General features: G+C 42.6%; 1 protein-coding gene across 1 annotated transcript in view; it reads left to right on the top strand.

Moving 5' to 3' along the window:
* The first annotated feature begins 8,592 nt into the window (after positions 1 to 8,592).
* LOC110321409 (cytochrome P450 2C23) overlaps positions 8,593 to 13,960 on the top strand; it is a 27,781-nt gene continuing 22,413 nt past the window's right edge. The window contains exon 1 of the mRNA XM_021197654.2: positions 8,593 to 8,822. Coding sequence (XP_021053313.1) covers positions 8,643 to 8,822 — 180 coding nt within the window. The 5' untranslated portion in view covers positions 8,593 to 8,642. The remainder of the gene's footprint in view (positions 8,823 to 13,960) is intronic.

Genomic DNA, 13,960 nt, shown 5'->3' with positions numbered 1-13,960 from the left:
TTGTGTGTGCTTTATTTTCTCCATGTCTTCATATATTTCTGTTGCTAGAACGTGTTCCAAGGCTGCCTGTAACATGCTCTAAGGCTGTCTGTAGCATGCTCTAAGACTGTCTTGCCCATTTCAACTAGAGGGCCAGTGTGTTTGCTGATTGAACTTAACTGTAGAGGTTTGTACTTTTTCCAAAATAATGACTACTAGGTATAAATTTTTTAAAGTAACATTTCCACTTTTTCCTAACTCTTAGATTTTGTTATTGTTTGTGGGATAAATCAGGAGCAATGGATTGAAGAAGGAAGATGGGCACTGTGCCCCTTAGAGTTTTCTTAAGAAGAAAACAGATGTACATCAAGAAGGCATGAGGCAGCTTGTGTACATTGTAAGTGGTACATTGTAAATGTTGTGGCATGACTAATTTCATTAATTCAGAGGTTAGGAGAGTTAGGATTGGACCTAGATTCTCACCTGGGGAACATCTCTCTTGAGGAGACAGTTGCAAAGTGATATTGGGCTAGCAGGAATAGTAGTTGGGAGTCCCAGGAAGGAGTCCCTTTATTTGGCTTTGTGGACTCCACCATACTATCCCACATTAGGTGCCACAGACCAGGAAGCTGTAGCTAACTTAAACTCGTTATCCTATAGGCTTTGGTATTAAGATGAGTTCTGCCCACTCCTGTAAGCAAGTGTGAATTAGCAGTTGTGACTCCTACTTGCTTTAAAATGATGAAGTTGAGTGTGTGTGACCCCGGAGCTTTATAATCTGACTCTCCTGTCCTTTCAGTCATTCTCTAAGGTCTGTGAATGTGCTTTCCCTCTGTGATATTCTATCCTGGCCTACTTTTCCTCTCTTGTGGCACCAGCTCTCCTTTGCCAACTCCTAAGGATTCTTTTTCACTTCAGAGTTTACCCTGAACTGTGCTCAGAGTTAGCATTTTCCATTTACCCAATATGAATAGTCACCCTGCCTCATTACCTGCCTGGAGTCTATCATTACATAAACCTAGGCTCTAAAAAGGCGGTGACCATGGCTATATTGTTGCCTGGGGATTGTATGTAGTTCTAGCTGTTGAAATGGTCTTTGATACTTGAGACTTGATCAGTTTTGTTTCATGGAAACAAAAAGATGATTATGAATGTAGTTCAGTCTAACAAAAGGCCTTAGAAGCTGCTTTTATGTCCATATGAATGAAGACTTTTGAAATAATCATGGAAAATTTGGCTTAAGTATGTTCTTCAAAAAGCATGTGTCAAGACCACCAGTCTCTCTCTGAGAGAGCCCAGAGACTGGAGACAGCGCAGTGAATGCATTAAGATCTTTGTGACAAGAATGAGTTCATTTCTTAAGGAGATTTCATCCCTGTTTGTGTGCTTGCATTCCTCCTTCCTTCCCTGTTCCTCCCTCACCCTCTTATTGTTTCTTACATTCTGCTGTTTTGCTGTGAGACAATACAGCAAGAAGGCATATTCAGCAGGTATTGTCCTCAGTCTTGGATTTCCAGCCTCCAGAATTGTGAGAGATTGCTATTCGTCATCAGTTACCCGGTTGACAGTGTTCTTTTAGAACAGTGCAAGATGAACAAAGAGAAAAAATTGGTTCCAGAGGAGCGGTGTGTTGGTGTAGTAAATACCTGAAAACCTTGACATAAGTTTTGGAGTTGAGTAATGAGTAGAGGCATTTGGAGAAGCAGCCTGGAACCAGCTTGGTTACCATGAACAGAACATCAAGGAATGTTCCTGTGAGGGATCAGCAAGGAAAACTGTAGGGAAAGTGGGTTTTCAGCACAGGTAGGATGGCGGAGACTGTTCTGAGGGTGCAGAAATAGGAACGGAGTGTTAGGAGCTTAAGTGAGGGTTATCATTCTAAGCTGTGGCAAGGTGTTCTGGCTGGAAGAGGAATCTGAAGACGGTTCTCTAAGATTTAGTGGAAGACATTACTTCCTGTCTTTGTTGTGCAGGGGATTGAACCCAGAGCCTGGCACACACTGAGTCGATACTCTAGCAATAACTACTCCCCGCTCTGTTTGAAAGGATTTCAGTGAATACTCTTGGAGCAGCTGCTATTGCTCCTTTCAGCTACAGATAGCAAAAAGCAAGGTGGGAAGTGATATAAAGATGAAATTTTTAAAGAAACTAGAACTTAAGAATTTGAAGAGTCCTTAGCCTAGCACTTGTAAAGAATGATAAGAAAAAACTGTTTGCTGAAGTGCTGGTAGAAGACAGCTAGCTAACTGTTGTCCCTCAGTCTCTATTACCAAGAGCCAATTTATATTGATTATAATACCATTATAGCACAAAAGAGACTGTGATAATCATTTGGAAATATTACCTGTCTTTGCTGTTATTTCTTTTAATTCATTTTTTACTACTTTTTTTTTTAAACCTTCAAAAAATTAGAACTGGAAGGAACACTACCCAATTCATTCTATGAAGCTACAATCATGCTTATACCTAAACCACACAAAGACCCAACAAAGAGAACTTCAGGCTGATTTCCCTTATGAATATCGATGCAAAAATACTCAATAAAATTCTTGCAAGCTGAATCCAAGAACACACCAAAACAATCATCCATCATGATCAAGTAAGCTTCATCCCAGGGATGCAGGGATTGTTCAATATGTGGAAATCCATCAACATGATCCACTATATAAACAAACTCAGAAAAATAAAAACACACGATCATCTCATTAGATGCTGAGGAAGCATTTGACAAAAATCCAACACCCCTTCATGATAAAAGTCTTGGAAAGATCAGGAATTCAAGGCCCAAACCTAAACAGTAAAAGCAATATACAGCAAACCAGTAGCCAACATCAAAACTAAATGGAGAGAAACTTGAAGCAATCCCACTAAAATCAGGGACTAGACAAGGCTGCCTACTTTTCCCCTATCTTTGCAATATAGTACTCCAAGTTCTAGCCAGAGCAATTAGACAACAAAAGGAGGTCAAAGGGATACAAATTGTAAAGGAAGAAGTGAAAATATCACTATTTGAAGATGATATGATAGTATGCTTAAGTGACCCCAAAAATTCCATCAGAGAACTCCTAAACCTGATAACTTCAGCAGAGTGGCTGGATATAAAATTAACTCAAATCAGCAGCTTCCTCTACTCAAAGGATAAACAGGCTGAGAAAGAAAATAGGGAAACGACACCCTTCACAATAGTCACAAATAATATAAAATACCTTGGTGTGACTAACCAAGCATGTGAAAGATCTGTATGACAAGAACTTCAAGTCTCTGAAGAAAGAAAAACTGTAGTCTCATGTAAGTATTTGTTAGACACCTACTATGTCGCTAAAGCAACAAGTCATATATCCTTGGAGGTGGGATGGCACAGTTTAAACAAGTACACATATAATGGTGAGTCACACAGCAGAGCAGGTTCAGTGAATATCAGCAGAATCTAGTGGTTTCTAGGAAGTGATATGTGATCTGAGACAAGTTTCAAAGGAGGAATGGAAGGCAACCAGCTGAAATCAGTGATGATGCAATATGTTTGAGGCAATGGGAAAGTCACATAACGTTGAAAATGCAATTTCCTGGATTCCCTCACAGTGCCAGGAGACATGAGAGCCTTCTCATCACAAGCCCCTATTAATAAACGTTTCTGCTTACTAGCACATGTAAGCATTCTGCAGGCATTTTCTCTTTTTGAATCCTCACAACCTTAAGAGGTTCTGCTGTCATTCTTAACAGCTGGGGTTTAGAAAGATCACATGACCCAAAAACCACATAAATAACAAGGTGCAAAGTAAAGCTTTGAGCTATACCATGTACCCAGGGTCTTTGACCTTAACCTTGCTCACAGAAGCAATTAGGACACTGAAGGCGCTGAGTTTAGGAAGAGTCCAGGGGTTGTAGAGTCTAAATGAAGGCCAGGAAAAAAGGATGACTGATTAGTTATGTTAAGTAGTGACTCGTGGGTTGGCTTTCTCTGCCCTCTGTAGGCCTAGGAAGTACTCTCTGGGGGGGGGGGGGGGCGGGCAAAATAGCAGCTGACTGCAGAAACATGAGCCCTTTGGAGCCTGAACAAGCAGTAGTCTTCCATTAAATGGACCAAATGGAACCAAATAGCATAAAAATGATCATTGTGGATACTGTGCTCAGATAGGAAGCCTTCCTGCTCCAGTAGTATAAAGTTATGTTGGCTGAAAAAGTCCTTTTCCCCAGATCACACCCCCTTCCTGGGGACAACCTACATAAAGTAGAAAGCAGAAAAATTGTTTGAACTGGTTTTCCCTTCAAAATTTCTCCACTCATTGGTAAGCCAAGATTTGCATCTTAATGGCTATATTAAATCAAATTGCAGTTCAGGCATATAAGGAAAATTCAGAGAAACTGGGTATTTGATTCCTCCAGTTCTGTTCAGCCTTACCTCCTCTTGACTTTGAGTTAAGTCTGTGTTAGACAGTTCCACCAGATGTCACCTTACTTTCCCCTGGTTGCATCTCTACTTCATGCAAGCATGGTATACTGGCTAGTTTTGTGTCAACTTGACACAGCTGGAGTTATCACAGAGAAAGGAGCTTTAGTTGAGGAAATGCCTACATGAGATCCAGCTGTAAGGTATTTTCTCAATTAGTGATCATGGGGGAAAGGCCTCTTGTGGGATCTGGGCTGGTAGTCGTGGGTTCTATAAGAGAGCAAGCTGAGCAAGCCAGGGGAAGCAAGCCAGTAAAGAACATCCCTCCATGGCCTCTGCATCAGCTCCTGCTTTCTGACCTGCTTGAGTTCCAGTCCTGACTTCCTTGGTGATGAACAGCATTGCGGAAAGTGTAAGCTGAATAAATCCTTTCCTCCCCAACTGTTTCTTGGTCATTATATTTGTGCAGGAATAGAAACCCTGACTAAGACACACTGTAACTGTTTTTACTTTAGGAATCCCTCAAGACCATAAGCTGTAGTCAGTCCACACACACGTGCTCAACTCTGCACAAGAGTTAGTGCCCCAAGGGACAACCTTCATTGAGAAATGAGCATAAATGATTACTGTGGGCTGACCCCCCAAAAAACTGTTTTAATGGAGACAGCAACCCTCCTGACCCAACAGAAGAAGCAGTTTGATCATGAGGTTAAATTTCAACGAAAATTTAAAGAATAACCTGGTGTGTGTCTGGAAAGCTAAATGTAAAGTTAATAGACCAACCATTAACCCAGCAAGACAATCTTTGCTCTCTTGACTCAGCAGTCTCTTCGGAGAGTGAACTCTTTAAGATAAGACCACTTAAACAGCAAGAAGCTGGTGTTAGAAAAAGTGAAAACCCAGCCCACTGAAGCACAAGCTTATCGCGTTGGGTTAGCAAAACTGTCTCAACCCATGGATCTCTAGGAAAATACACAATGTCCTTTAAGAGTGTAAAGTGCTCAGGGTTGGGGCTGGAGAAATGGCTCAGTGGTTCAGAGCTCCTCCAGAGGACTGGGGTTTGGTTCCTAACGCCAATGTGGCAGCACATAACCTTTTGTAACTCCAGTTCCAGGGGACCTGTCACTCTTCTGGCCTTTGTGGACACTGTACAAGTGTGCACTTGAATGCATATAGGCAAATACTCATAAAGTCAATGTCTTATGTGTTTAGTGTCTACACTGGCTAATTTATGTAAACTTGACACCAGATAAAATAATTTTGGAAGAAGGAATCTCAAATGTGAAAATGTCCCCAATAGTTGGCCTGTGGTACGTTTTATTGATGGATGATAGATGTGGGAGGGCCCAGCTCACTGGACAGTGACACCCCTGAGCTAGTGGTCCTGGATGCTATAAGAAACTGAGCTGAGCAAGCCTGGCATGCAAGCCAGTATTCAGCATTGCCCCATGACTTCCCCAGGACATCACTTCCTACCTCCAGGTTCCCTCCTGAATTCCCTGGAAGATGGACTACACGTTATAAGATGAAAGAAAGCCTTTCCTCCCCAAGTTGCCTTTGGTCATGGTGTTTTATCACAGCAACAGAAATGCAGTAATACAGTTCCATTCCTTTTTATGGTAGTACAGTAGTAGGCTGCCTAAAATGACAATAGGAAATGATGGCAAGAAATTGGGATCCTTATACATTGCTGGCAGGTTGTAATTTACTTTGGAATACTTTTTGACCGATCCTCGAAATGTTAAATAATTATCATATGACCTAGTGATTCCACTTGTGGATATCTACCCAAGAACACTGAAGCATACCCTACAGCTGATGACTGGACAGCTGACTATCGTCATGTCATGAAAAGGAATAGAGCCGTGACATGATACAACATGGATGGACCTTGAAAGTCTGCTGAGTGACAATAGACACAGAAGGCAGGATACTGTAAGAGTCCAACTATATCAAATATTCAAGCAAGCTAATCTATATACATAAAAATAGGTGGTTGCTGTAATTCAAGGCGAGAAATGAGTGTGGCATTTTCTTTAGGAGTCATGAAAGCATTCTAAGTTTTAATTTGATGTCTATTTTAATACTGCTAGTCATTATGAAAGAACAAACGATGGTATTTAAAGTATATCTCTGGCTGTAATCTTTTTTACAAGAAGGTTGAGCTCATACTATGAAAACCACAGCATCAGATCCTTTGACTAATGGAAAACAATTTCACGTATACACTGTACAGGTAGGGATGGGGGCACTTAAGAGGAGTCCCAAAGGCAGGGTCAGGAGGGAAGGACAGCATAGATCATGAGGTCCTTCTAAATCTTGTCATGCCTGGCTGAGTTCCTCCAAAGATTAGAAAGAGAATTTGGAAGCCAAGCTTTCCAAGGTTATAGTCAGGGCTTGATAGATTATATGGCTTTAAAGCGGCCTTAGCACTCATGGATTCACCTGTCTCAATAAAACACAAAGCCAAGAAAAGCTTGTCAACTGAAAGCAAGTGACAACCTACTGTGGGCAATACAGAACTGGCCGGAGGTGAGCGTGAGCCAAGATGAAGCCATTCAACTAAGAAAGGAAATGACAAACTACTGTGGGCAATACAGAACTGGAAATGACAACCTTCTATGGGCAATACAGAACTGGCACTGAGATGAGCGTGAGCCAAGATGAAGCCATTCAACTAAGAAAGGAAATGACATCCTACTGTGGGCAATACAGAACTGGAAATGACAACCTACTGTGAGCAATACAGAACTGGAAATGACAACCTACTATGGCAATACAGAACTGGCGCTGAGATGAGCGTGAGCCAAGATGAAGCCATTCAACTAAGAATTCTAGTGCCACACATTTACCTTTTATTTCTACAGCAGACTTATTTTTAGATTTTTTTTTTAAATCAGTAAATTTTACCATACACTCAAAGAACAACCAGAAGATTTCTTATTTTAAAGAACTAAGCATAGGGTGGTACATTCTTGTAATCTCACTGCTCCATAGACTACAACTGAGGGTGAGTTCAAGGCCAACCTGCCCTCAACAGAGATTGATCGTTTTAGATACAAATAAAAACAAGATAACTTTTAAACCATCAACACTTTTTTTATAGTGTTGTAAAATTTACCACAACATAAATTTTGCCATTTTAGCCTGGTATGATGGCATGGACCTGTGGTCCCAGAGTTCAGGAGTCTGAGGCAGGAGAATTACGACAAGTTCAAACAGCCAAATCCACATAGCAAAACCTCATCTAAAGGATAAAAGCCATTTTGCCATGTTTAATTCAGTGGCATTAGATACACGCACTGTGCTGTATGACCACTAATGTTATCAACATTTTCAGAAGCTTTCCAACTTCTCAGACAGAAATTCTGTACCTGTGATAAATAGCCTCCCCTGCCCTCCTCCTCCCAACCCATAGGAACTTCTCTTATCCACTCCCTGAGCACATTAATTTGCCCATTGGAGATACTCCATACGAGTAGAATCACACAAGAATTTCCCCTTTGTATCTTGCTCTTTCACTCGGCATCAAGGCAGGCAGATTTCTGAGTTCGAGGCCAGCCTGGTCTACAGAGTGAGTTCCAGGACAGCCAAGGCTACACAGAGAAACCCTGTCTCGAGAAACCAAACCAAACCAAACAAAACAAAACAAGAAGCCTATGAAATGCCAAGTGCAGCTTTGTATGTTGTGAGCTCTCAGTGCTGAGAAGGACATGCAGTAGAGAGAAAATACAAGAGCTAGGGAGATGACTCAAGGCAGAAGCATTCCCTGCTCAAGAATGACCTGAGTTCAAATCCCCGCATCTATGTAAGGCTGGGTGTGGCGGTGTGCATCTGTGATCTTGGTGCTCAGGTGGCAAGATGGGAGGTGGAGGGCAGAAGAATCACAAGTTCGACTGCCAGAGAGCTTAGCAATGCAAAGGCAAACAATAAAGAATGTATCTCAAGGTGGGGAGCGAGAACCAACGTCCAAGATTGTCCTCTGACGTATATAAAAATGTGTGCGTGCGTGCGTGTGCGCACGTGCACACACATTATATACATACAGAGAAAAAGAATAAAATTATGGATTTTCTGAGTACAAGGAAAAGCAGCAGCCCTTCTTGATCTCAGACTCCAGCAAACAAACTCAACCTCATTCTGTTTTGTTTTGGTTTTTTCCCCAAGTCCAAAACTCTGAGCAGCCTTTGCCCAGGCAGGGAACGCCCACCCACAGCTCACTGGGAGTTAAGTTTTGCTTACAACAGACAGCTTCTGTTAACATCCCGGGGTTGAAATGGAGCTGCTGGGTCTCCCTACGCTTGCTCTCGTGGTTTTGGTGACATGCCTCAGCCTCCTTTCAATGTGGACAAAAATGCGCACTGGGGGGAGACTGCCCCCTGGCCCCACTCCACTTCCCATTATTGGGAATATACTGCAATTGAACCTCAGGGACATCCCTGCATCGCTTTCCAAGGTAAGGGGTTTTCATCTTTGGGGGGTTGCTTCCAGGTTAGGTAGGCACTCATCTCTTGGTCCTGCTCAGACCACATGGGTGCTGGCTATCCCGTTGCCAGCTTAGATCTGCTTATTGCATAGGCTCTTTGGGGTGCTCTTTTTGGAATTGCAGAAATGTAAATAATTCTCATCCTTTTAGAGCCAGATCACTTCAGAGCAGATAGTGAGAGGCCTCGACCTACCTGGAGATATTATTAGTTTGGCTCCTAAATAAGAAGATTCTGGGATCAGCATGTCTGTAGAGTTTTTGTTTTGTTTTGTTTTTTGATTTTTTTGATTTGTTTTGTTTTTTGTTTTTTGTTTTTTGTTTTTTTCAAGACAGGGTTTCTCTTTGCAGCCCTGGCTGTCCTGGAACTCACTCTGTAGACCAGGCTGGCCTTGAACTCAGAAATCCGCCTGCCTCTGCCTCCGAAGTGCCCAGATTAAAGGTGTGCGCCACCACTGCCTGGCCAGAACTTATTTTAAATGAAAGGCTGGTTCCATTAATATGCATCACCAAAAAGCAAGCTCCACAAACGTAAAAGTATACATTAGTATTTTATACTAAGTTATCTGTGGGAAACTTTGTGATTCTCCTTCTAAAGCGGACCTCTCCCCTCCCTATTGCTCTCCTGTAACAGCACGGCTTGGCTGCCCCTGCTATAGTTGGAGTGATATCTCTATAAGTTCACTGTGTGAAAATACATTCTTCAAGATGGAGAAACTGTATAAAAACTTCTCTGATTATAAATCTTTGAACTAAATCATTTATTAGATGAACAAATTAGTCCATATTTTCTGACAAGCTGTCTTTCTGATCCTGGGAATATTAAAGCATAACAGTAGACAATCCCCTCCTTTGACAAGCATATTTTAATAAGGGCGACTCAGGCAGAATGTCTTTGCACGTTCGCTATAGCAAACAAGAATGCAGAGATGGAAAGCAGCAAAGCTTTAATACACTTTACTTTTAAAACTCTATTTTATTACATGTATTTAGCTTGTGAGTGTATGTATATGTATATGTGCTTGAGAGTACATGCCATAGACACACGTGGAAGCTAGTGTACACCTTGAAGGTGTTGATACTCTCTTTCCACCAAGAATCTCACACAGGTCATCAAACTTGGTGGCAGGTCCCTTTACCTGCTGAGTGATCGAGCTGGCCCAACTTTACTTCCCCTCCACCCCCCAGAGATTGGCAGATGATTTCTTTCGTTAATTAATTAATTTACTTCACATTCCAATGGCAGCTTTCCCTCCCTCTCCCCTCCCCTCTCTCCACCCTCTCCTCCCTTTCTCCTCAGAGAAGAGGAGGCCACTCATGCATATCAAGCTGCCTTGGTATATCAAGTTACTGTAGGACCCCTGCTATGAGAGACAGCCCCCCACACACACACACACTGTCAACACTATTCTGCTATGCTTGCAGACAGGAGCCTAACATAACTGTCACCTTGAGGGGCTTCGCCCAGCAGCTGACAGAAACAGATGCAGAAACCCACAGCCAAATGTTAGGTGGAGCTTGGAGAATCTTGTGAAAGAGGGGGAGGAAGGATTGAAGGAGCCAGTGAGGTCAAGAACACCACAAAAACAAACAAATAAATAAACAAAAAAGAAAACAAAAACTTACAAAATCAATTAACCTGGGCCCCTAGGGGCTCATAGAGACTGACCCATCAACCAGAGTGTGTATATGGGACAGACTTGGTCCCCTACACATATATAACAGATGTATAGCTTGGTCTTCATGTGGGACCCCAAACAGCAGGAGCAGGGCCTGTTCCTGACTCTGTTGACTGCCTTTGAATTACTTTGCCTTAACTGGACTGCTGTGTCTTGCCTCAGTAGAAGATGCACCTAGGCCTACTCCATCAGTGAGTTTTATGGTGAGATTGAGCCCTAGATACAAAGACTGCCCCTGTGCCTACCCATGCACAGATTCATCCCACACCAGTGGAACATTGTTTGTTGTTGTTGTTTTATAATTGAGGAACTGCATCAATGCATCATTATCATGCAGAGCTCAAAGTTTACACTTGATTGCTGCCCAAGTGCATTCTCTGGACTCAGACATGTGTATAATGGCATGTATCTGCCCTTAAAATGTCAGAGCAGTTTCACTGCCCTAGAACTCCCTGTGTTGCCTTGGCAACCACAGCTCTTCTACTATCTCCATAGCTGTACATTTTCTAAAATGTCACATAGATGAGTCACACACCGTGTATCCTTTTCCCGTTGTTTTCTTCTGCTTAATAATAAGCATCTAAGCAGTCCTCCTTGTCTACCATGGCTTCGCAGTCATTTCTATCTGAATCATCACACCCTGTGTATTCATTCACCTTTGGCAACTACACATAAAATGGCTATAAACATCCATGCGTAGGTTTTTGTGTAATCCTAAGTTATCTGCTCTTTGGAGATGCCAAGGACACATGGTTGCTGGGTCACATGCTTAGTTTGGTAAGAAGCTGCCAAGTAAGATGATAGTTAAGGCCGTAAAGTTAACCTGAGAAAAGTGTGTTCTACATAAAATGAACAAAGTCCAATACTCTGTAGCAAAGGGCGCTTAGCAGAGTCAAGGCATATCAAGGAGGTGAGCGCAGATAAAATAAGAGAATGGGCAGTAAGTGCTAAGTTCAGAAGAGTGGGTCTCCTGATATTTTGAGGGCTGCTGGAAGAATGTTAGCTTCTATTCCAAAAGACAGGACAGCTGAGATTTCAGATGGAGTGACATAATATATATTAAGTTTTAACCACATGGCTCTGTGGACTTGTAGTTAGGGGTAGATTGTAAATGTACTTAAAATGAGGGAGGCTACTCATGCAGCAATAATCCAGGGGAGATGGTGGTGTCTTGGGCTAGTGTAAAAACAGAAGAGGTGAGGAGGGATGGCTAGATCTGAATGTATCTGGGAGTCAGAGTCAACAGGGTCTGTTCGCAGGCTTGTTGACAGGTTCAAGATAAAGAATTAAGAATGGTTGCTAAGTTTCAGCTGAGCAGTTGCTACAGAATAAGATGGGAGAGACTATGGGATCAGGCTTTTTTGTTTATTTGATATTAGGGAGGTAGGGTATATGAAAAGCTCAGTCTTAGAGCTGCTGTTTCAAAGAACTACTGATGATTGGCATCAGTATGTGAGCAGGCAATTTAACATATGAAACTTAAATGTTGGGGGCTGAGCCCAAATCTATATTTTTAAAATTCAGGAGACAGAATGTTCTTAAAGCCATGAAATTGGATGAGATCATATGGGAATGAGTAGACTGAGGCATAATCTCAAGATCACTCCAAGATCCTCTATCTGGGTCAGCCAGATAGAGGTCTCAAAGAGAACTGAACAGGAGGAGCCAGTGTGAGGTAAGAATAGCCACCAAGAAGTGGGATGTCCTGGACCCAAGGGAAGGATACATTAGATGAACTATTTTAACCATGTCAACACCAGTGGCTCACCCAATAAAATGGGACAGTGAAGTAGAACATTCAAGGGAGCTTCAGGAAAGAAGTTTCCAGTCCAGTGGTGTTGTCAAGGGTTTGTGTTGAGGTTACAGAAGGAATAGGGGAGGGAAAGGAAAGAGCAGGTTTGACAACTTTTCAGAGCTTTGCCGTGAGAGACTGTGCTTGGCATTATAGCTCGAATAAATTAGAACCCAGCACACACGTTGGGAAATTGCCCACCCTCTGCATAAAGCGTCATTTACAGAAACAGAAAGCTATGCACATGGGTGCAGATTCACGTGAGTGAGGGGCTGCTGTGGTGAATGCAGATGAAAACTTTCTGTCCCTTCCATTATCTCTGGAAGCTACAAAGAGTCATCACCTTAAAAAGGGGTTGGGAGAGGAAGGCCAGGCAGGCGGGATCCCAAAGTACAGAAGTACTCTCTAGGTGGGGCAAATTTCATCTTTGGGGAATACAAAGGAATAGTAGAAGATGTCAGAATTGTCCACCACTTGAGAGGAAGCTGGGAGGTGAGTGGAGGAAAAAGAAACCCCGGGGGGCCAGAGGAAAACAATGAAGGAGTTGTGACTCCTTTGAGCCTCTTACAAACAAGAACCACAAACAACAATGAAACTGTCTTAGGGTTTTATTGCTCTGAAGAGATACTATGACCAAGGCAGCTCTTATAAAGGTGAACATTTAATTGGGGCTGGCTTACAGTTTCAGAAGTTCAGTCCATTATCATCATAGCAGGAAGCATGGCAGCATACAGGCAGTCATGGTGCTGGAGGAGCCAAGAGTTCTACATCTTGACCCAAAGGCAGCCAGAAGGAGACTGTCTTCCACAGGCAGTCAGGAGGGGGCACGCTTCAGGATTGGGCAGAGCCTGAACATAGGAGACTTCAAAGCCTGACTACACAGCGACACACTTCCTCCAATAAGGCGACACCTATTCTGACAAGGCCACACCTCCTAGTAGTGCCACTTCCCATGGGCCAAGCACATTCAAACCACCACAAAAACCAAATGAACCAACCAACCAACCAAACAAATAGAACAAATGTTTTATTATACTGGGTCATAGAAGGCCACTTTTATGCAAGGATATAATATGCTTTGCACACTCTCCTCCCATACCTCATCATCTTCTTTCTCTCCCCTCCCCACACCCACTAATCCACCTTGTCTCCCTGGACAGTTTTAACTTCTACTTTAGTGTCATCTGTACACATATGATTTTATGTGTCTGTATAAAATACAGAACCTGCCAATGAAAGAAAACATGCTCAAGTTGTAAACGAGGTATTGAAACACAAATTTACTTTTAAATATCTGTTTGTTGGGGCTGAGGGAATGGTTTAGTGATAAAGCTCTTGCCAAGCAAAAGTGAGGACCAGAGTTCAGAGCCTTAGAACCACTTAAGGCTGAGCACAGTTGGTGTGTGTCTGTAACCACCATGTTCCTGCAGTAGATGGAAGATGGAGACAGAAGACTCCCCAGAAAGTTGTGATTTCGATAACCTGGCAGATACAGTGCTGGGGCGAACATCAAGGAGATCCTGCCTCAGACAAGGGATTAGGCAAAAGACCGACATCCAAGACTATCCTCTGACCTCCACACACGTGCAAAAGACTGACATCCTAGACTGTCCTCTGACCTCCACACACGTGCAAAAGAC

Source organism: Mus pahari, chromosome 1 (assembly GCF_900095145.1).
Source record: "Mus pahari chromosome 1, PAHARI_EIJ_v1.1, whole genome shotgun sequence".
In the NCBI taxonomy this organism is placed as follows: Eukaryota; Metazoa; Chordata; class Mammalia; order Rodentia; family Muridae; genus Mus; species Mus pahari.
Note: the sequence above shows the minus strand (reverse complement) of the source record. Positions and strands in the feature narration are given on the sequence as shown.